General features: G+C 40.5%; 1 protein-coding gene across 7 annotated transcripts in view; it reads left to right on the top strand.

Moving 5' to 3' along the window:
• TRAK1 (trafficking kinesin protein 1) overlaps positions 1-24,272 on the top strand; it is a 140,177-nt gene that overhangs the window by 45,864 nt on the left and 70,041 nt on the right. For 2 of the 7 annotated variants that reach the window (XM_020987372.2, XM_020987373.2), the window contains exon 1: positions 14,334-14,630. The exons of 4 other annotated variants lie outside the window; for them this stretch is intronic. In XM_020987372.2, the coding sequence (XP_020843031.1) occupies positions 14,567-14,630 (64 nt within the window). In that variant the 5' untranslated portion in view covers positions 14,334-14,566. Of the gene's footprint in view, positions 1-14,332; positions 14,631-24,272 lie in introns of those variants that run through there. One more of the 7 variants, XM_020987371.2, reaches the window with a different exon arrangement.

A 24,272-nucleotide genomic window follows, 5' to 3' on the forward strand; every position in this document is an offset into this window, starting at 1 on the left:
TCTCCTGCCCCTCATCTTGCAGGAACCTGAGGCCCAGAGAGGTTGTACCTTCTCCTGGGTCCCACAGCTAGTAAGTATCTGAGATAGGAGATGAACCTGGCTCTTCCTGACTCCAGAGTCCTGCACCACACCGTCTGCAGTTCAACAATTAGTTCACCTTTTATGGCTTACTCTTGAGTCGTTCCCTTTGAAGGGTTCCTGTTCTAGATGACTTCTTTTTTTTTTTTAAATTTAAGAGCAATGGTCAGAAAACATCTGGTGTCTGTCGTGCAGACTGTCTCCTGGGTCCTACTTCCTTTCAATCCAGTTTTTTTCCTGAACGAGCTTTTTGGGTTTGAAATTGCCCGTGGCCTCCTTGGTGGTCTTGGCACGGGGCACTCCCATCTCCCAACTCTGAAGTGTTTTTTTCTAGCTGTCCCCCATGCCCAGAACTCTCTCTTTTCTTGTTTCTGCCTCTTGGCTTCCTTTAAATTCCCAACTAAAGCCTCCCTTTCTACAAGAAGCCTTTCCCTCCCTTGTTTCTCTCCAATTTATCCTGTTTCGATCTTGCCTGCATGTAGCTGTTTGTAAATACGGGTTGCCTCCTGCATTAAACCGGGAGCTCCTTGAAAGCAGGGACTGTCTTTTGTCTTTCTTTGCATCCCTAGCGCTTAGCACACTACCTGGCACACAGTAGGTGCTTAACAATTGCTAGTTGACTCTGACTACAATGAATTCGACTTCCTCTTTCTTGCTGCATCATTGTGATGATGTAGCAAGATCATTGCTCCCAGATTCTTCTTTTACGTGGGCTTTCGCAGTCACAGAGTAACGTAGAATAAATCTGCATTTGCCTCCGTAAATAAGGTGTTCTAGCTCTGGCTAAACATTAGTGGGTATGAGCTTGTTGGATTTGCACTTGCAAGTGTCTCTTGCCTCCCTCCCCCCGTAGTAATTAATATAGGACATTCTATTCCTTCTGCCAAATTCTCCTTTCTCCCCTTCCCTGGCTTACTGGCAGGCATGTTCCTTTCCTCTTCCTCCTCTCCCCCCAACCAATCAATCATTCTCCATACCTCCTTTGTTTACTTTCATTATACAGTCATTAACATTCATCTGCATAAATAACCCCTGCACCTGTGTCTGGGCCAAAGTTAGTATCTTGGTCAGGGGCTGATCATCCCTGGGCTCACATTTAGGCCCTGCTGCCCTTTGGGGCTGCTCCCCATCATTTCCTTTCTTCCTGCTTCAGTTCAGCCCAGACAAACAGGCATCCCTCCATCTTTAGAATGCAGCCATGTCTCCTATCAAACCAGGAGCCAGGTGTGTTACCATGCTGGCTCCTTAGAGGTAAGCCAGACCCTGTCAGCCCCTTGTTGACTATACCAATGAGAGGAATGAGCTCTGAACTTGAGGTCAGGACACCAGAGTTAGAATTCTGGCTTGTGCCTTTTGATAGCAGTGTGACTTCAAGGAAACCAATCAGCCAATCAACAAACACTAGCAGATGCCTCCTTTGGGGGCACCAAGTCAGAATCAAACCATTCCTCCTCTCAAGGAGCTTGCATTTTATTGAGAGACAGTTGCTATCATATTTTTCTCACAACTCTCTTTTTCCTTTCTTCCTGCTTTAATCCAATGCAGACAGACTGGCACCAATCTTTAGGATGCAGCCGTGTCTCTGGGTTTGGGAAATTTGAGAAACTCCAGAAACCTGAATTTCAGCATTCATTGGCTGAATTATTTTACCTCTTTAAGCCTCAATTTCCTCATCTTTGAAATGGAGTTAATAGTACCTTGGATAGCTACTTCTCAGGGTTATTGTAAGGGTCAAGTGAGATCATGGTCGGCACCATGTAAAATGCTTAGTAAACCTAAAAGCATTCTATAAATGTCAGCTGTTATTTGCCTGTTTTTGATATTTAGAGTGAAAACATTAAAAAAATCAATACATTGAAGAATTTACTGTGTTTGTTTTTAAAGATTCAGATGTCAGGCACCATTCAAAGACAGAAACATCTTTATTCTTGTCCTTTGACCAAAGGTCAGAAGCACAAAGCTGTCTCATAATCAGCATATTCTCATCTTCAAAATAGCCTTGTTGCTTATGGATCAAGTGATAGACTTGGATTTGAAGATGATACAGCTGAGATGTTAGAATCTAGGGATGGGAGGCTAGCTGGGAAAATGGGTTCCTGACTAGCAGAGCCTTCCACTGACCGCCATATTTCAAGATGTATGATTTTGTCTGTATGGCTACTCTCCTCCACCAATGCAGATTACAGTTACTCTGTATGGTCTTCATAAGACGTTGTTGCAGAAAAAGCCCACCTATTGGCCTAGCTAATTGTGGTGAGCCTCTCTGTACTTAGCAAGACTGGTCCTCACATCAAGACATCAGGCCATTATTCTCCAGGTTGATAGTTGAAATTATGATAATAGACAGGACTTTTTCTCCATGCTGAAGGAGGATTGGTTGAAGGACTTAGGGTTATTTAGCCAGAGGAAGAGATGATTAGGGGTTACATGCTTGCTGTTACTGAATATCTGATTGTCATTCTGCTTGGCCTTAAAGGGCCAAAACTAATACCAGTGTTTATAAACTACAGGAAGGAAGATTTTAGGTCAACTTAAGTAAATCTAAGGTAGTGGAGTAGATAGAGCACATAGTCAGGAAGATCTGAGTTCAAATCTGGCCTCCGATATTATCTGTAAGATGCTGGGCAAGTCACTTGACTCTGTTTGCCTCATTTTTTCGTGTGTAAAATGAGCTGGAGAAGGATGTGGCAAACCACCCCAGTATCTATGCCAAGAAAACCTCAAATGGGGTAACAGAGAGTCAGGCACAACTGAGTAAAGACTTAACAAAAAAAAAGTAAAAACTTCTAGTTTTATTATTTTTTAGATTTATACCTGTGGTTTCACTGGTATAGGGAACTCCTGCTACAAAAACAGATTGTCACCTGTTCTGAAACTCAAAGGCTCTTGGCCACTTACTGTTACCATAGGCAAGTTACTTCCCTTTTCTGGGCCTTCATGTCCCTATTTGTAAAACAAAGAGGCTGACATACATGATCTCTAAGATCTCTTTCAGCTCTAAAATCCAAGATCCAGAATTTTTCAAGTCATCTGGGGAGAGATCCTCTCACCGATGAGGGGGGTTGTAGTCATGAAGCACATCCCATAAAAGACCCATAAATCTAACCACGCTCACACTGTACTGTCCTTTGGATCGGGATCTGTTATTTCATTGGCCTGAGCACTCATTAATTCATATTGCTGATTAGTATTTATAATTTTGTCTTGGATAGTGACCTGGGGTATTGAGAGATTGAGACTTGCCCAAGGATATGTAGGCATAATGTCAGAGACAGGATTGAACCCAAGTCTTCCTGACTCTTAAGGCAAACACTTTATTTTCATATACTATGCTTCTGTCTTTTCCCATATATATTAAAAATGAATTCTGTGTTCTCCACATTTACTGAAGAATGACAGGAACCTGATAATAGGGAGCAACTGAAAATCTTCGAGTAGGGGAGTGACCCATCAGATTTGTGTTTTAGTGAAGTTATGATTTAAATTTTTTTTATTAATTTATTTTGATTTATCAACAATCACTTCCATAAGCTTTTGAGTTTAACATTTTTCTCCCCTTGCCTCTCCCCCTCCCTCCCCAAGACAGCTCGCAATCTGATGTAGGCTATACATACACATTCTTATTAAATGTATTTTCACATTAGTCATGTTGTAAGGAAGAATTAGAACTGATAGGAGGAACCACCAGAAAGAGGACACAAAACAAAACAGAAGGAAAAAAATAGCAAATAGTATGCTTTGATCTGCATTCAAACTCTGTAGTTCTTTCTTTGGATAGCATTTTCCATCTTGGACCTTTGGAGATGTCTTAGATCCTTGCATTGCTGAGAAGGGTTAAGTCTATCAAAGTCAGTCATCGCACATTGTGACTGTTACTGTGTATAATGTTCTCCTGGTTCTGCTCACTTCACTCAGCATCAGACCATACAAGTCTTTCCAGGTTTTTCTGAAGTCTGCCTGTTCATCATTTCTTATAGCACAGTAATATTCCATTACATTCATATACCACAACTTGCTCAGCCATTCCCCAGTTGATGGGCATCCCTTCAATTTCCAATTCGTTGCCACCACAAAAAGAGCTGCTATAAATATTTTTGTACATGTGGGTCCTTTTCAGGTTATGAGTTTTTTTTTCTTTTGGCTAGGCAATGGGGTTAAGTGACTTGCCCAGGGTCACACAGCTAGTATGTGTTATGTGTCTGAAGCCGGATTTGAGCTCACGTCCTCCTGAATCCAGGGCCAGCGCTCTATCTGCTGTGCCATCTAGCTGCCCCACATGAGCTTTTTAAAAACATAGATTCTAGGTCACTGATTTGACTTGCATGGCGGAAAATTTTGTGAGCTTTCTAATACAAGAAGTTTGCTGGACATGGCACTTTTTGAACTCAAGATTTCCTTTGCTGGCTACCTTGAGAACTGATGCTCTTGTAACTGCAGCTGTGTTGGCTCTGAGACAAATATACACATGCAACATGATCCTGAATAGCTGTAGTTACAGAGGCTAATTTTTCTTTTGTGGTATGTGTGTGTAAAATGATCTTTGTGTATATGACTGCCCATTGTGTGCAGTTAGTTTGTACAGTTCTTTGGTTTCTGAGATTGTCTTCATTCTATTTGTTAACCCTGCTGGCCAATTACAAGTTGTTCAAAATATAATAGCATTTTTCCTGAACTATATGACATGTCAAGAAATCACAAATATTTTCTTTTAAGAAAATTGTCTTTATTTTTATTTTTTTTGCTTACTTTTGGGTTTTTTTTTTTTGGAGGCAATCAGGGTTAAGTGACTTGCCCATGATCACACAGCTAGTAAGTGTCTGAGGCCAGATTTGAACTCATGTCCTTCTGATTTCAGGGCCGGTGCTCTATCTACTGTACCACCTAGCTGCCCCCAAAATTGTCATTATTTTAAAAAAAATAAAATACTTAAAAGAATCAGACAAGAGACTATGTTAATCCATTAGAACTATATGGAAGGCAATAAATAACCTAAGGGATTTTGTTTATTGTGGAAGAGAAATAAAAATATGAGTCATTTTAATTTACTTTAATGTAGACATTATGTATATTATTCTTGAAGTACTTTACTCTGAACTAGTTCATCAAAATCTTCCCATGTTTGTCTAAATTAGTCATTTAAAAATATATCTATACATACACACGTACATATATGTGTATAATTGTTTTTAACAATGCAGTTGTATTGCATCATGTTCATGCGCTACAGTTTGTTCAGCCATTGAACAATCTCTGGGTTCCCACCCTGTTTCTAAGTTTTTTGTTTTTCTGTTTTTTTTGCGATCACATGAAGTATTGCTATAAGTATTTTGGTATGTATAAAATTTTTCTTTCTTTTACCTCCTTGGGGTTTTGTCAGTGGGCATATTTATGCCCAGGGATCCCTTGGGGTCAGAGGGTATGAACAATTCAGTGACTTTTCTTGCCTGTTTCCATATTGTCTTTCACAGTGGTTGGATCAAGGCACGGCTCCACCCGGCATTTATTAGTGTGCCTGTCTATTCATAGTTTATCCAGCATGGATTCCTTTCATCTTTATCTTTGCCAGGTTGGGTGTGATACAAAACCTTATAGTTGTTTTAATTTGCATTTCTTTTATTAGAAAATTGAGGCATCTGATTGTTGATTGTTTGCAGTTCTTCTTTTGCAAACTGTTCATGTTCTTTGACCATTTATGTATTGAAGAATGCCTTTTGTTCTTACATACTTGTATCAATTCTTTCCCAGAGATACTTCATGCAATTTCGTTGTTTCTTCCTCCCAACACCCTCTTCTTATTTACAGATTTAGACTTAGGACTTTCAAGGTCATCTGTTCCAATCCTTCATTTTGCAGATGAGGAAATTGAGGCCCAGAGAGATTAAAATCTGCCCAAGTTTGAATAAGTATTAAGTCACAGAGTCAGAATTAAAACTCAGAGCTTCTGACTCCAGATATGATACTCGTTTCACTTTTCTAGCTGCATTGATTTTGTTCAGTCAAAAGCTTCTCAACTTCATGTAATCCAGAGTGTTTGATCTTTCCTCATCACCCCAGTTCCTGGTTTGGTTAAGGATTTCCCCCTCTAGCTCTAGCTGTGTGTGGGCTCATTGTTCATTCTTTCTGATGATACTGAATTTATCTTCCTTAAGAGGGAAAATGGATAGGAAGGGGGACACAGTGGGATGGAAGGATACTTTGCAGATGAGCAATTTTCCTTTTTCAGCATGTTGCCTAAGGCAAAGCTGGAATGCTGCAGGAAATACATTCATTTACAGCTCAGCACTCTGTGATCTGTCCCACTCCCACATAATCAGCACAGACTTCGGTGGGTTAGGTGGAGGGTTGGGTACTGGAGGATCACAACTGGCTGTGCTTTGAATGTCCAGTTCATCTGTAGTCAATTCTTCATTAGCTGAGTGAGCACCAGGTCACAAGCACCTAGATAGCTAGTTCAGTCACCATTACTCTATTGAAGGTTCTGCTGACATAAGGAAGATCCACAGATGTCTGTGGTTCCCTTTCCCCCTTCCCCTGAGGTTCAGATTACTTTTAATGAGAGTCACAGTCAGAGATGCTGCAGATTTTGGCTGTCCAACTTTTATTGAATTTCATCCTGTGTTTTTGAACCCATTGTACAAAAGCACAACCTTTCTTTTTCCTTTTTGATCTGTGGAGGGAGTGAAAAGTGGAGGGGAACCATACATGTGCAGTGAGGGGTGGTTTTATACCACTCTTGAAAGCAGGTTTAAAAAAAACAGACGGAGAGGGAAGGGTAGTTAAGGATACGGGGTGGCAAGCTGTTCATTAACACCATGCCATCTGCCATCAGTGTAGAATGACTGATGGTGACTGTGCTTAAAAAGAAAAAATCCAAGGTATCCCAAAGGCACCCTGTCTTATTAAACTCATTATTATTTCAAGTCAATCAAGAGAGGAAAAACATTTCTGTAAAACATTATTTCACACTAAGCTTATCTATTGCCTTAGGAGCTGAAGATGAGAAAGAGGTTTTTTTTGTTTCTATTGGGCTTCAGATACAAAGAGTTCCACTACATTGGATAAGCTCAACTGATATGTCCATTTGGGAAGATGATTTTCTCCTTTCCTTTTTAAACTTTGGAATGTGTCAGGCAAAGGCTCTGAACTTTTCATTTTGAGGAGTGAATTGACTTTTTCCTTGAAACTTGTGGTGAACAACTGGTCCTGCCAGCAATGTGGAAGGAGCTGGCTAGGAATGGGTGACCACCAACATTTCTGATTATCTCTATATTTCACCCACTCTGACTCCTCTTAAACTTGCTCTTCATTCTCATTGATTTCTGGTTCCTTAGTTCTTACTTCTACTCCATTTCCATCTTTTCACGGTCTTGACCCTATAGTTAACTGGTATAGCAAAGTGCCAGCCTCCATCATTAAATCCCTTGCTCTCCTGTCTTACTATTGTTTGCCTTATATGCTTCTACTTCCCGGCTACTGAATGCTGATGGAGGAAGCCAGGCAACTGCGCTAACTGGATCTGGGTTGCTCACCTGTGTATTCCCTCCTGCCCAGTCATTCTTGCATCCCTGGTTAACTCTCCATCACACTTATATAACTATTCCAAAACTTCTTCTCTCCTTAAATCCCTAATGCCAGTCATTCAGCAGAGGACCTTGCCTCCAACTTTAAAGAGAAAACAGAGTCCCTTCATTTCCCTTTGTTTTTCACATCAAAACATCTATCTTCTCCCACCCTCCCTTCTTTGCTCCTGTCTTAGTGGGTGAAGTGACCTAATTCATTTCCAAAACCCCTCTGATTTTGTCCTTGATCCCATCTCTTTCTATTTTTCCTTGGTAGTTTATTCTGTTGTTCATTCAAGTATCTTTAGGTAACCCCTCTCCTTGAAATACTTGAGTTAGAGTTAGGGTCAGAGTTGGAGATGGAGGTTTAGGATCAGGGTCAGAATTAGATGAAGGAGGACCCGGGCTTGAATGTCAGCTCTTCCTCCTGTTTTCCTGGGTGATCTTAGAGGAAGTCATACTGCCTTCTGTGGACTTTAGTTTCCATATTTGTAAAATGAAGGGGTTGGACTAGGGAACCTCCAAGCTCCTGTTAGCTCAACATGTATGATTTCCCCTTGATCCTGCCATGGTCTTAAGCCATCATCGTGTGTCCTGTCTCTCTTTCACAACCAGACTTCTGGAAACAATTCTTGCCTCCACTTCCTCACTACTCATTCACTTCTCAATCCTTTATAGTCTGGCTTCCAACCCTTTGCATTGTTTTCTGCCTCTACCAGGCTACCGAAACTGTTCCCTCCAAGGTCAATCAGTCACATCATCTTTTTTTTTTTTCTGCAAAACACTTTACAGATATCTCATTTGATCCTCACAACAACCTTGGGAGGCAGGTCTATTGTTATCTCCACTCTACGAATGAAGGAACTGAGGCCCAGAGTTGAATGCTTTGCTCAGGGGCACAGAGCTAGGAAGCATGTAAGGCAGGATTCAAACTATGGGCTTCCTGACTCCAAATCCCGGGCTGTATTCTCTCAACCCCTTGGCTTGGAGAGTAGTCATTAAACATTTATTAAGCACCTGCTATGTGCCAGGAAGTATGCTAAACATCGAGGCTACAAAGAAAAACAAAAGACAGTTCCTACTCTCCAGCATCTCACAGTCTAATGGAAGTCACCAATGACCTCATGATTGCTGGATTCAGTAGGCTTTTCTCAGTTCTCATCCTATTGCAGTATTGAATGCCTTATCACCTCTTCTTTCTCTTAGCTGCTTTTTCCTGCCTTGGCCTTCATAGCTTTGATTTCTTCTAGACCGCCTCCCACTTGTCTAGTTGCTCCTACTCTGCTTCCCTTAGTTACTCATCTTCCTTCCAACTGCTACTCCATGCTAGAGTCCTTTCATGCTTTGTCTTAGGACCTCTTCTCTTTGTACTCCCTTGCTAGATAATTGTATCTGTTCTTATTGGTTCAGTTATCCCCTTCATGCAGGAGAACCCCTAAATCTATATCTCCATCCCCAATCCTTTTCCGCATCTCTAACTGCCTTTTGGATATCTCTCCTGGGATGTGCTGCTGGCATCTCCATCTGTTCATGTCCAAAACTGAATTTATCATCTCACTTTCTCCTAACTTGCCTATTTCTATTGATGGCACCACCACCCTCTCAGACACCTAGAATTGAAACCCTAGGGTTATTCATCTTTGACTCTTCCCCTTTGTTCCCCCCCCCCAAATTGTCACGTCCTACAGATCCCATTTCTGTCCTCTATCCGCTCCTCTCTTTTCACATTGCCATCATCTCTCATGTAGCCTTCTAACTGATTTCTCTTCCTCCCGTCTTTCCCCTCTCTCCTACATGCTTTACACAGCGACAAAATTCTTTCTTATTATTTCACAGTGTGAAGCATGACTTTCTCAATATCTTCAGAGTCTTTCTGAGAAAATACAAATTCTTCGTTCTAGGACTGAAATCCTTCCATAGGCTGGCTCCAGTCTCTCTTTCTGACCTTATTTCACATCATTTCTCTGTATATGCTTCACATTTCTGTTGTGTTCCACTACTGGATCTTGTCCCATCATCTTCCACCTCTGTGCATTAATGCAGCTCTCCCCGGCTTACAATGTATATTTGCTGTTGTTCAGTTGTGACTTACTCTTCACGATGCCATTTGGGGTCATGGCAGAGACATTTTTCTTGGCAGAGACACTAGGGTCATTTGCCCTTACTCCAGCTCATTTTGCTGGAGGCAAATAGGGTTAAGTGACTTGGCCAAAGGTCACATAGCTAGTAAACACCTGAGGCTGGATTTGAACTCAGAAGATGAGTTTTCATGGTTCCAAGCTCAACACTTTAGCTATTGCACCACCTAGCTGCCCCATATTCTTCTTAATTTATTCCTATTAAAATCCTTCCTCTCAGGCTCACCGGATAAGTACTCTGTCCCCTAGAAAGCCTTCCTTTTCTCTCTTCCTTTCCTTTCACCTTTCCATCTCCCAGCTGAGAGCATTCTTAGTGCATTTTTTCCCCTGGATTTCTCTTTTGCCCTTACCTATGCTCTATCTCATATTAATACTATTTTTATACACATCATATCTTTGTAAACTTGTTGAGGGCAAGTATTGTGTTAGTGCTTTTAGCGCCAATGCAATTTACTACATAGAGTTTGATGATTAACAAATGTTGAGTTGAATTTAATTGAGTTAACGTATACCTGATCTAAGGAACAGTTGAGGAGCCTAATCAGCGGCGTTAATTGAAAAAACAGCAACAGATTCTGTGCTGTTCACTGGGAGGATGATATTGGATGATTTACTGAGCAGCAGAGTTAAGGGTGATTTGTCAGTTCTCAGTACTGGCAAGTGGAGCCCAGTGTTGGGCTTTAGATCACCAACTGACTCTATTTTCCTGTGATACTTTTGTGGGTGCATAGTATGGCTGTTTTTATGTATGGTTGGTAGGAAATCAATGAATGACCATATATTTGTTAATCAGATATTGTGTGTTGGCCACTGCATTCAGTCTTGGGGATAGAAAAATAAAAATGAGAAGGTCGGTGCCTTCAAGGAACTTACATTCTATCATGGAAGACAGCATGGGTATGTATCAGTATTGTAGAAAATCCTCAAAATGAACACATATAACATAATTTGGGAGAAAGGCAGTAGCAGCTGGGGGAGATCAGGAAAGGCCTAATGGAGCAGGTGGTAGGTACCAAGCTGAGCTCTGAAGGAAGCTCTGGGATTCAAAGAGGGAGATCTGAGGAGAAGGGGCTAGGGAATTGAGACTACTACTTGAAGCTGATGGTGACTTTTGCTTTCTTATGTACTTTCCCACCCCCACCCCCCATTATGCTAAAATTAGAGTAAATGCTGATAGCCTCAGAACAGGCTACTAGATGGTATAGTAGAATATTCTTGGAGTAAGGAAGACCTGAGTTCAAATTCAGACACTTACTGGCTTAGCTGGGTTATCCTGAACAAGTCAGCTTTGGTTTCTTCATCTGTAAAATGGGGATGATAAATTTGTGCTTACTCACAGGATTATTGTGAGGATCAAATGAACTGACTTATGTGGAGCTCTTTGCAAATTATTAAGAGCTATATAAGTGCTTATCATCATCATTACCACCACCACCATCATCCTCATCATTACTGTCTACTATATTTACTCTGGATTTTATTATAGTCAAATTGAGGTTTCCCTTGTTTCAGGCCTACTTTTCACTACTCGATGAAATATGTCCCCATAATCTTCATTGCCTCAGTCTAATTTTTTTTTTTTGTAAGGCAATTGGGGTTAAGTGATTTGCCCAGAGTCACATAGCTGGTGAGTGTTATGTGTCTGAGGCCAGATCTGAACTCAGGTCCTCCTGACTCCAGGGCCTAGTTGCCCCCACCTCAGTCTAATTTTCAAGTTAAAGGATTGAGATGGCATTTCTACATCAAAGCCCTAATTCTGGCTTTTGGAATTGAATCTTCTCAATTTTTTATTTCCCTTATCAGGTGCTTTTCTTTTAAGGAAGTCTGTGATCTTCACTCTAGTGAAGCCTTCCTCATTTTAAAATTTGCCCTGTGAAGCATGTGTTTCATATGGTACTCTAGTGAATTGGCATTTTATTCCTTTTTAATCAAATTCCCATTTTTGCAAACTTTCTGTGATGAGCTCTTCAAAACCAGGCAGAAAAGCCCACTTAGCCACCTGACTTTTGAGGAATTCTTATGTATGTGTGTGTATGTGTGTGCATGTATGCTTATACATTTATACATTTATGAGCTCAGCAGTCATCTTTTGAATATATATTATGAGGGAAGAAAAAAAAAGGCAGCTAAGAGCTCCTCCAGTGCCTTTTCACTTATAGACAAGTAATAATTCTTGTCCGGTAGCTTCTTCTAAGGCCATTGCTGGTGCAGTGATACCTCTGTTAATGAAGAGGGCATAATGCAAAGATTCTTCTTCATCAGGAAATTTCATAACCCAAGGTAGAAATAATTGAGGTAGGCAGCCTGAGGAATAGTTTCAGGAATAGGTGGTAGGAGGTGAGGAGGTTGCTATATTTCATCAGTTTTCATGCTAAACAAAATAACACTAAATGTATCAGAAAATTATATATACACACACACACACACACACACGCATACATATATATGTATGAATTTACATATGCATATATAGCAACTGGTGAAAGAAATACAATAAACCTCCTATATAGCACACACGTAACACATATGTATATATATACATATAACACATATGTATATATACACACATGTGTGTATATAATGCCATACATTGAATTTCTGAGTTTTAGATTGTTAGAAGAGAGGGGTGTAGAGATACAGGTTGCTAGGTAAGAAGTCTAGAATGAATAAATACAACAAGCATTTTTTTAAACTCCTATGTGCTGGGCAATTGTACTAGGTGCTGAAAATATGCAGACGAAAGAGAAACAGTCCTGTCCTCAAGGAGATTACAGCCTATCTGAAGGGCTTGCCAGGAAGCAGAGCTTTTAGCATGAGCTTCATGTCTCAAAATAATCTGGTGAAAAAAGGGGTAGGGGGACATACTTTTATAGCCACATTAATAGGCTCCTTACGGGGGCAGGTGCTGTCATGAATTGATTCCCCCCCCCTTTTCTGCTTTGGAATGGGATTTTGTAGCTGTTGATACAACTCAAATGTATTTTTATTTTCCTGGATATGGGCCGTGACCCGTTGCCAACTCTGTAGCCTCTGCAGGAAGGGCAGAGGCCAAAGGGCTGAATAAACCTCCCCGAGAGGGTGGTGAGGTTTTTGTTGTTGTGGTTGGAGACTCAGCAGGACCTGGATGCCTGGCCAAATAAGAGTGAGAGCCACGTGGCTGCAAAGGCCTGAGTGTTAAGTCACTTGGGGAAGGCACTTGCTTAGCTCAGTAAGTATCGCTTATTTCTGTTGTAGGGTCCTGGTTGTGAAACCTTAGTGTTGGTGCTCATTCATTAAAACAAAGAAGCAAAGCGCTCTTGAGCATCTCTATACCATTGTGGTAACGATGGAAAGATTTTTAGCTTTCTTTCTGTAATGAACAAATCTTTATTAAAAATGTGTCCAGTCCACTGGATTGTAGGGTGTGAGAAAGGGCGTATATATTGGGGCCAGGACTTTAATGACAAAAAGTTTAAATTTGAACCTTGAGGTGACAGGGAGCTACTAGAGTTTATGGAGAAAGGGTATGACATTATCTGCCCTGTACTTTGGCTGCTTTGAGGAGGAAGAATTAGAATGGGGAGAGACTTGAGGCAGGGAGGACAATTAGGAAGATATTGTAGTAGTCCAAGTGAACCAGAGTGATAGCCGGGAGTGGACAGGCAGTGAGAAATGTTGTGTAGGGGTAGAAAGGATCAGGGTTTTGATTGATATATGGGAGGTGGAATGAGATGGAGAGTTGAAGTCAAAGTTGATATTGTGGGACTGGAGATCCAGCAAGTAACCAGAGCTGGGGATGTATAATGATGTTTCAGCCACCATAATTGGAGATGGAATGTATTTAAATCTAATAATTAGCTTTATTATAAAGTTCTCCTTGGTTGTGTATTGTATTTCTTAAAACCACGCAAGTGTTTTGTTTCCCTGGGAGCATGGAAAAGGCTCATACAATATGGATATTTGTGAGTAAACCTTTCCTTTGGAGGGAACTTTAGAAAATGATGACTCACTCACTACTCCTCCCTCTGTTCTCTACATTCTCAGCTTTTTTTTTTCTAAAAGGGCTAAGGAAAAGTTAGTGTTCATACAGGTAAGAGTCAAAAGATTCCCTCCCCTTCCCCTATTTTTAAAAAATGTTATTTTTCAGACTTGGAATGTGTGATTACAATAAACCTCCCATACAGCAAGGAAACTTTGAATAGATGCCTTTGTACCCTGGGGCAATATATCAGACAAGGTGCGTGCTTTTGTCCTAGATTATTTTATTAGAAAACTCCTATTTTCTCATTTCATGCACCCAAATATCTCTCAAAGTAAATAGCTTCAGCATCCATGGAAGACATTTCCTGCATCCCTGCATCATTTGCCGAGCCGACCAGTCTCCATGGCAACATGTCTGATTGAAAGATGTGTGGAGAGCAGGGAGGCGAGGATTGAGTTAGGAGCACCAAGTGGTGGTGTGTGTCCCTGACGTCACCTTCTCAGCCTTTTGATAGGATGATTTGGTCTACTCCCATTCGAGGGCTCTGTACAGACCTTCTTTATGAGAGTGAGCATGCAGTGTGAGGGCATTGGCTTTGGAAGTCTGCCTCCTTGGTTTTTCTCCCCCTCACCCCTTCTAGTCCCTTCATTTTTTTTTCTTTTCCTTTTTTCTTTTCCGTTCTGGCTTTCGTCGGTCACTGAGAATGTGTAGCTTGCTTTCAGGCTTTTGGGGGCTATGGTTCAGCTCAGCCAACCATAAAGGCAGAAAGGCATGGCTGCGTTTCACCTGACCTCAGAAACACGGCAAAATCAGTTCTGAGAATACTGACTATGCAGAAATTTATCGAAGCGGATTACTATGAACTCGACTGGTATTATGACGAATGTACAGATGGTAATTATGGGCTTTGCAAGTATGAGGTTGCAGGACGAGTGCATTGTAAGCCTGGTGGATGGATCTGTATCCTTCGGTTGGGAGCTGGGAGGGGCGGGGGCGGTGGCATTGATGCAGCAGGGCTGTGTGACATTATGAATTCCTTTTCCAAAGCATGACCAAGGGTTTTTTGCAGTGGAAGAATCATCCGTCGGTAGGTCTTTCTGAACAGATTCTCAGGAAGAGATGATAGTTTTTGACCTATTAGGCACAGAAATGTTTGTGGTTTGTAAGTTCTGTTGAAATACTGTTTCTGTTGAGGGTGTGTGTGTGTGTGTGTGTGTGTGTGTGTGTGTGTGTGTGTGTGTGTCTGCCTGTGCACGTGTATACATGACAATGTGAATGTGTGCAGGCTAAGATGTGCCCATTATCCTTTGTGCTGTTTGGGCACAAAGATGAGAAGGGTGTCAAGCATTCCATCAGGCATCTCCCTCCACAGACATCCTGGGGGTCAGCTGAAGGCCCAGAAGACTGTCTTTCTCATGGCTCCCAGTGTATTTATTTGGCTTGGGATGATGAGCAGTGAGGAGTATGGGGGTGGGGGACCACTCAAGGAATTATAATACTCCCTTGCCAGAGGACTGAAGAGGCTTCTCTTACTTAGGAGACCTAGATAGGATCTTGGATGACATGTGTAGTTTGAAATGGGATCTTTGGTCATTGCCTCATATGCTCCTTGTTTTAAAAGATGGGTGTGGTGAGAATGGGAGGAGGAAGAAGAAGAAGAGGAGGAGGAAGAGGAGGAGGGTTTGACAACTCTGGGCAGGTCTGGAAGGGAATTTATGGAGTGGTATAAATGGAACTGTCCAGGACTGAGTAGTTCTCAGAAACAGTTTTAGATGGATGGGTCCCAAAGCACTTTAGATTTTGTTGCTATAATGTGAAGCACTGAAATTCTGTATTTGTTTGCTACCTTGAACACCTTGGTTTCTTTTTTTAGAGGTGATTCTCTCAAATCACAGCCCTTCCGGCAAACTTTTTTTAAAAAAATTGCTTGAGTAACACACAGATCTTCAAGAGGATATGCATTTTACCTGCACATATGTGAGGAAAGGCCAAAGGTGGCTATGTTTGTGTTGGCATCCAGGATTCTGTATGACCTTTCCCCTTTGAACGTTTGTCTTCAGAAGATCCTCACATCTGATTAACCTGAATGATGTAACAGACTAGTAAACTGGCCTGGTTCACAGCTGAGGGAAGTAGCACAGTCATGAAGTCTTTCTTATCAGCTGGTTTCTGCTGTGAATATGTGTTAAAGAGGAGTCCTAGGTGTATTTCTTGGGCAGTGGTGTTGGTGGGATGACACACCTTTTAAATTTGCTCAGTAATTCTCTTAGAGGGACCAGAGCAGCCTCAGCTTATGAGAACCTGGTACTATGGGCATGCATGTGCTTAGGAATGATCAGGTGAAGAGGGTGGTCTGAGGGGAGAAGATTAAATTATATTAGAAGTAAACCCATCCTTGCCGAGACTGGCCAGGTATCAATCAGTTGCTGGCGGCTGAAAATTGCTGAAGGAGTTCATTGCCTAATTTCCCCTCTCTTTCTGAGACTAGACCCCAAGTAAGTACAGGGAGCTTTGTGGGAAGGTCATGGGTGTGATTTAAGGAGAGGGAGAAGAACATGGAACTCAGCTCTCAATATATTGGGTTTAGTTGAAGGTTATAAGATCAGAGACCAGAACTGGAAAGGATCAGAGGTCATCAAATATTCCCTTATTTTACAGATGAGAAAACTGAGGTCAAGGTTACTCCATGTCGGTATAACCTTAAAAACATAGTAAATCTCTATATACAAATATTGTATATTTGTGTTTGTGTGTGCATATTTATGTGTGCATGTAAGTGGAATAGCATCATTTTATTTCTATCAGTTTATTTCTATACAGAAGGGCATTACAATAAAGTAGTTAGAATTCTGGATATGACACTGGAGAGAATCAGGTTTTCATCTTATCTCACAAGCTTACCAGCTACGGGACCTTGCTCAAGTCATGAACCTCAGAGTCTCAATTTCCTTATCAGCAAAATGGGGATAATAATAATAGGGGATAAATGGGGATAATAATAGGACACATCAGACTGTTGGGAGGATCCAATGAGAAAATAGAGGTAAATGCTTTGCAGACGTTGAGTACCAGCTGTTACTGTTCTTATTATATGTACCATATGAAGATGTAGGTGTTATAAATGAGACATGAATCTACCTTAGGAACAGACATGAGAACTTTACTTAGTAGCCCAAGGAGAAGCGGTGAATGAGAAGCAAGAGAAGCCTGTGGGTACAGGTCAATACAGTCCAGGAGTTGGAGGTGAGTGGGAGGGAAGGTTTCCTGTTGTCTTGGCCTAATTATTACTTGAGCTTTAGACACACCTGTTGCCTGGTGAAAGCAAATCATTTGCCACAGTGAATCCCGAGGGTAAGAGGAGACTTATTCGGATCCTGTTTGTTGGGGGAAGAATTTCTTACCTTGGATTCTCTCTTCATTTGACTCTTTTTTCTTTCCTGGTTTGATATTTCCTGATCTCTGCCCTGAAACATCAAAAAGGAAAATGGAAGAACTGAGTGATTCTCCAAGGGGTAAATTCTGACTGATGTCAAAGTTTGAATGGGAGTTGAGTCAGATATGTATGAGAAGTTTTCTTCTCACCTAAGTGGACAGAAAGATAGTGGTGATGGGACTTAATCTTTTTGGACAACATCTATCCTTACATTGCCACAGGAATAATTGGGGCAAGATGGGATGGAAAGGAAATACTACTCCTTTGATGTCTCCTGGGTGTGATTTTTATAAAAGTAGTACAGAAAAAATATTTCATAGCACTTGTTTCCTGAAATCAACAAAGGATCTGGGTAAAGACATTCAATTCCACAGAAATATTTTAATGTAACTCATTAACTAGTCATTGCCCATTCTGTTCTGCCAAAAGTTCATAATTTGTAAAGTCTATATGTGTTTTGCATAAGCCTTTAACCCAGAAAGTTGCAAAGCAGAATTCACAGTAGCAGCTTGGTCACTTATCTCCCTGCTCTTCCATTGAAGGACAGTTGAATCCATATGGCTTAGATCCTGAAAGACTTAGGGTACAATTCATTTTTCCCCCATCTGTCTCTCCCACCCCTTCAGATAGTTGAACTTTTTCATCCCTCTAAGTCTTCTGTTGTTTCATTATGTAAACCCCTTGAGGACAGTTTAATTTTTGTCTCTGCAGCTGGTACATAGTAGGCACTTAATAAATGCTTGTTGATTTGATTAACCTTCTAGATCCTTCTGTTCTCCATAGTTTGGGAAGGGAGATATTTTTAGGAACTTGAATGCCTGGCAACACCCATCTATGCTTCCTCTTCACTGTCCTGTACCCTTTGAATGATTAATGAGAAAAACTTTTAGTGCATTCCCCAAGCTGATGGCAAAGACAAGTTCAATTTTATTTCAAGAAGACCTTTGTGGTCAAGTAGAAATGATTGTGTATTTTTCACCAAAGAGGCAGACTTCTGATTGGCTTATAAAGTCAACATCTTATGTGCTCTGGGGTAGGAATAGGAACGTAGGAGTGTCATTTAAGTATTTCACTTGAAATGTTGACTGTGAGAGTTGTTAGCGCCCTAAAAAATGATAGGCTACATTGAATTTTTTCCAATAACTTGGTGGAGTCTTCATTTGATTTTTTCTTTTTAAAGAATATTGCCATTTTGTCTAAAGCTTACTCCCCCCACTCAAGTTTTAGCAGTGGATTTTTTGATAGTTGCCACTGCCACTCCTCAAGAAAAAAAAAAGGAACAAGATATGAATAGAGAAAAAAACAAGATATTTGAAATTGGGCTATAAGAATCTATTTGAGACTTGGGAATAGATCTAGTGCTTTTAAGTGGTTTTCTTTAGGCATTTTAAAAGGCTGGTGGAGTGAACATCTTGTTGAGCCTGTAATTAAAATGATTTTATGGCTAGTACACAGGTTGTGATGCTTACTGTCTGTGTGACCTTGGCCAAGCCACTAATCTCTCTAAGCCTCAGTTTCCCCATCTGTATAATGAGGGATTTGGACTTGATGATTTTTAAAGTGCCCAGCTCAGTGTTTGCTCCCTTCTTGCAGGTTAAGGGCAGATCTCTATCCCTAGAGTTGATTTGTATAATTTGCTGTATATCCCTAGTGTAAACTTATACTGGCCCCATGTAACTGAACTGTTGGGTTGTAGATGGATTTGGATTTTTATAAAAGAAAGCCTGCCAAGGTACAGGTGCAGATTTGGAGGTAAGGAGAATCTGTTTCAAAACATATTCTCTGAAACCGACAAAAAAAGATCTGTGTAAAGTCATGCATTGATAGAGAGGTATCAGTGCAATATATTGGCCAGTTATTACCCATTCTGGTCTCAGATGAGTTCTGGTAGGGTGTCTGTGAAAAAATCCAGGTAAACTCGGGATTTTTAAGTTGTCTCAAGTTTCCTTTCATTTCCTTTCAAAAGCCAAGAGACGGATCCTTTGTCATTTTCAGAGACTTTGATTCAAATTCATGTGTTTAAGTTTTAAACATACTTGGTACCTTTTCAATCAGTCACCCTAGAAATAGATCATAAAGGTTGTCCTTTCTCAGATTTAGTTCAGACATAAAATAGTCTGAGATAAAGAAAATTAAAAAAAAACAGAACTTTTTATTCTTTTTAAAAAATAAGTTTTATGAATTTTTTTTATATCGACATAGTTTTTCCTAGTATTCCTTTTTCTCCAACCATCCCATATAACAAGTGGGGATTTTTTAAAGAAAAAAAAAGAGGGAAAAAATCTGCATAATTGATCAACACATTGAAAAAGTCTCAAAGCGGGTGGGAGGCTCTTCTCATATCTTTTTTTGAGCCAACTTTGTATACTTTGAAAGAATGCTTTGAGCAGTTACAGAGTGCTGCAAATATGTATTTGTTGATATAATTCCTTTTGTAAATTAGATTTGAGATTTGACTTTTCTTGTTTTACTGGAGGGAATATTGAAAAAGAGGCGACTTTTCCTACAAGCCACCATAACACCAATAATTCCTGGCCCCCATATCGATCACCCCCAAATAACATGGGCTTCTTGCTTTTGTTTAGGTTTTTAGTATGGCATGTCAGTGTTCAATAAGTCTGTGAGCTCCCCAACACTTGGCGCAGGGCCTATCATGTTGTAGTCGATTAGTAAATGCTTGTTGACTTGATTGAATAAATACTAAAGATGAGGATGAAAATTTGGGTAGTATAGTAATCTTGTACTCTTAATAATTTTAATTATGGAAATGTGATGCCACAGGTACCACTCTCAGAGTTAATAACGCAAATATATCCATACTTTACTGCTTTGTTTCAAACCTCTTTCAGATGGCAACTGAATGGCATAAACAGTGCAACACCCATATAGCCATTGCCTCTTGTGACAGCCTGCTAGACAGGTGTGTAGCCTTAGCATGGGGGTAACTGTTAAGCTGAGTGGCAGCTAGATGCATCTGGCCTGAAGTCAGGAAGACTCATCTTCCTGAGTTCCAATCTGGCCTCAGTCACTGACTAGCTGGGCAAGTCACTTAACCCTGTTAACAGTTTCCTATCTGTCAAACGAACTGGAGATGGAAATGGCAAACCACTCCAGTATCTTTGCCAAGAAAACCTCAAATGGGCTCATGAAGCGTTGGACTTGACTGAAAACGGCTGAACAACAATAACTGTTAAGATGCATTGGCTTTTTATAAATTATTGTTTTATAGCTTTAGATATAAGTTAGTGTGAAGATGACATCAAAGTCTGTTTTTTGGGGAGTATCCATTGCTAGGTTTTTCTGCCATCTCTTTACTTAATGACTACCACCAATAACAAATAGGGCAGAGAAATGTTTGTAATGAGCTATGAGTGAGATGAAATGAGTCATCTTGGGTCCAGAACCAAGGCTGTTCTAGATACTGTCCTTAGCTTCTAGGATCATAGAGTGTAGACTTATAGGATCGTAGACTTAGGGGGGCCCTTAGGACCCAACGCCTCATTTTAGAGAAGTTCTTGTTTCTATGTTCAGAACCTAGAAAGTGTGACTTATGGTCAGGTCAAATCGACATACATTTATTAAGCACTTACTGTTTGTCAGGCACTGGACTATGCAAGGCAAACATAATCCCTGCCTCCAAACAGCTTACAGACCAGTGGGGGAGAAAATATTTGAAAAAAAAAATCCCGATGTATGATCTTCCTTGCTCCTCCATGGAATCCTTTCGCTAAGCGGATCCATGCTCTTATTGGTGTAGGGACCTTCTGGTGTGCAGTGAAGCTGGTCCAGGTCTCATACTATGTGACTCTTATGCAGGATCTCAAAAGCTTCTGTAGGTCTCCTCAAAGAGATCCTCACTGGAGATGTTCTTCCTTCTGGTTTGAATGGAAGTTCCTTGAGGGTGCAGTTTGTTTAATTTTTTTGTATCTGTATTGTGAGCACCTAGCCCAGGCTCTGTTCACTGTGTTGTTTTAAGGAAAATCCTTGCTGAAGCAGAGCTCTTTTTAGTAAGGATCCAAGAGACGATAGTATTCTAGGCTTGTTAGGAACACCAGGTGTTCCATACCACAGGTATGTGGAAGTACCAGTTAATAAGAGAATACTGGCTAATTAACTGACTACCAGATATATAAGCATGGAATGTTCTTATAGTAGTCCTGGGGCTCATCTTTGCTTCCTTTTCTATCTCAGTTTAAATAATCAACCTCCGAGTTTACTTGGAACGTTTTGTGAATATATTTCCTGGCCCACTTATCTTACTAAACTGGCTTCTTTTCACCCATGCATAACTTGAAATAGTGCTACTTACGTTTTTTTCAGTTGTGACTTTTTTTGTTTTTGTTAATTTGGGGATATATCTGACGAAAGTACTTTATGCTATATTTCTATCATTAAAAAGAACATGAATAAAAATTAAATTGGGCTTGAGAATTACTTCAGAGGTCTAAAGATAGCTCAATCTCAAAAAATATGGTTGATATCAGTTGATTTTGAGACAGACTTAGGACATGGAGTTGTATGCATATGTCATAAAGCATTCTATATTAAACATTTAATAATAATGATAAAATGCTTTAAAATTTGTCGAGTGCTTTTATATACATTATCTTATTTGAACTTCACAATAATCATATCAGATAGACACTACAGGTATTGCATACCATTTTACAGATGAAGAAACTGAGGCTTAGAGAGAAATAATTTGCCTGTAGTCACCAAATAAGTGTCAGAGATGGAATTTGAATCTAGCATTCTATTTGCTATGCCACAGTTCAGTTTATCAAGTTTAAGGAATGAACTTTGAAAGGTGAAAGTTGTCATTAAATAGTAGATTGGGTTGGTCATCATTAGTCAAGGGTAGTCTGAAATTATCTTGAAAGGTGAACATTAACAAAATCGTTATGAATGAAGTAACATTTTAAAAGGCATTTTTAGCTGGATGACAAATAAAGGGAATTGTCTGATGAGTAAATTTGCAGTAATGGCTTGTGCAGTTGCACATAATAGGTATCAATAAATATTTGTGGAATGGATGAGTTCTGCATAGGTTCTTAGGATCTGAGAATCAGAGCTAGAAGGGAAGCTAGAGACCAACCCTCTTATAAAACAGATGAGGAAACTGTGACTCAGAGTTAGTGACTCAGCCAAGGTCACAGAAGCCATAAGGATCAGATACCAGTTTGGAAACCAAGGCCTCTGAGTGACTCTAGATTTAACAGTCTTTCTTCATCCCACCCTGAGATGGAATGGTTTGCTTACCTTTTTTGTTGAACTATTCAGCTACTTTAATGATGATAGCTAACATTTATACAGCCAGGCACTGTGCTTTACTATTATTATCTTATTTGATTCTGACAACATCCCTGGGAGGTTGGGGGGGGGCGCTACTATTATCATCCCCATTTTACAGATGAGGAAACTGAGGCAAGCAGAGGTTAAATAACTTGCCCAGGGTCACACTACTACTGAGTGTCTGGGTTTGGATTGGAATTCAGGTCTTCCTGACTCCAGGCCCAGTGCTGAATTCTCAGAGTCATTTCGCTGCTGGAATTTAAAGTTACCTCTTTAAAGTTGATGCTAGGTATACACGATATTAACGAGCCAATTAATACCTGCATTTTGCTGATATTCCCATGCCCTCTTAATAGGAACACTTAAGAATTTTTGTTATAATGGACAATATTAACTAATACGAGGGGCGGCAAGGTGGTGTAGTGGATAGAGTGTGAGGCCTGGAGTCAGGAAGACTCTTCTTTCTGAGTTCAAATCTGGACTCAGACATTTACTAACTGTGTGACCCTGGGCAAGTCACTTAACCCTATTTTCATCAGTTCCTCATCTGTAAAATGAAGTGGAGAAGGAAATGACAAATCACTCCAGTGTCTTTGCCAAGAAAACCCTAAATGGGGTCACGAAAAGTCAGACATAACTAACAGCAACACTTTATATCACTTTTCTTTTTAACCTATATGGAACCTTTTTACCATTATAGATGTAGGATAGATAGATAGATAGATAGATAGATAGATAGATAGATAGATAGATAGACAGACAGACAGACAGACAGACAGAGAAAACCTTCCCTTTCCATTAAGGTCAGTCTTGCCAAAATTAAAGGAACTCAATGCAGTCTTAATGGCAACTTCCGTCGAGCTAGCTCTATTGCCCTTCTCTCTGTGATCATTTATTTCTTCTGCCTTCTGTAGAATCCTCCCTCTTGGTTACCCACTAGGATTCCAGCAGTCTGCAAGTCTTTAGTGACCCTGAGTTCACTCCTTAGAGAAAGGCAAAATATATTCCCTGATGTAATGCTGTTAGGTGCAGAGAACCCTGGTCGGGTTTGCTCAGGAGAATTGTGAGAAGCAATTTGAAGCTTCTTTCCACAAAGTCTACAGCTAAGGATGCTTTTCAGACCATTTCAGGAAAGCGTTTGCTTTTCTCATTAGAAGCGAAACAACAGATGGGAAACATGGTTGTTATCTGAAGTGGATGTGCAGGAAAACTATGGCTCTCTTGCATTGTCCAGAATCAGCACATATTGGTCCCCCCCTTTTTTTCTTTTATCCAGCTATGGAATGAATAACTTTGCCTTGTTAACCGCAGCGTTCGCATACTGCAGTATTTCTTACAGAGTTACCCTGAGAATTGGCTCTGGGAGGAATATAGAATGCAGAGAAAACTGCAAAGTGCTCTTGGCATAGAGAGGCAGGTATGCAAGTAGGACTTACATCTTTATTGCATCTGTGTTTTGCAGGATATAAAGTTAAAGGCTTCCTTCTCTGCATATTATTGTCATGCAACTGGAATCCCAGTTTTGCCTAATCTCTCGGCCCCCCTCCCCCACCACCCCATTCCTTAATGCAAGGTGTAGGTTTGTGTGTGTGTGTGTCTTCAGCACACCCATACGAAATCTGTCACCCGGAAAAAGTTAGGCAATCATTTACCAAGGTGACTTACCTACAGATTCCCCACCTCTAAACAGGTTTAGCTGTTTAAGTATCGGTCTGCATTTCCCTATGCAGTTGCTATGAAACTTGTAGGAAGCTACCATTATCCAGGGTTCCAGAGGGGAGGGAGGTTATGGGAGAAGAAGATAGGGAGCA

The sequence above is a fragment of the Phascolarctos cinereus genome, unplaced genomic scaffold (genome assembly GCF_003287225.1).
Source record: "Phascolarctos cinereus isolate Bilbo 61053 unplaced genomic scaffold, phaCin_HiC Scaffold_1;HRSCAF=81, whole genome shotgun sequence".
In the NCBI taxonomy this organism is placed as follows: Eukaryota; Metazoa; Chordata; class Mammalia; order Diprotodontia; family Phascolarctidae; genus Phascolarctos; species Phascolarctos cinereus.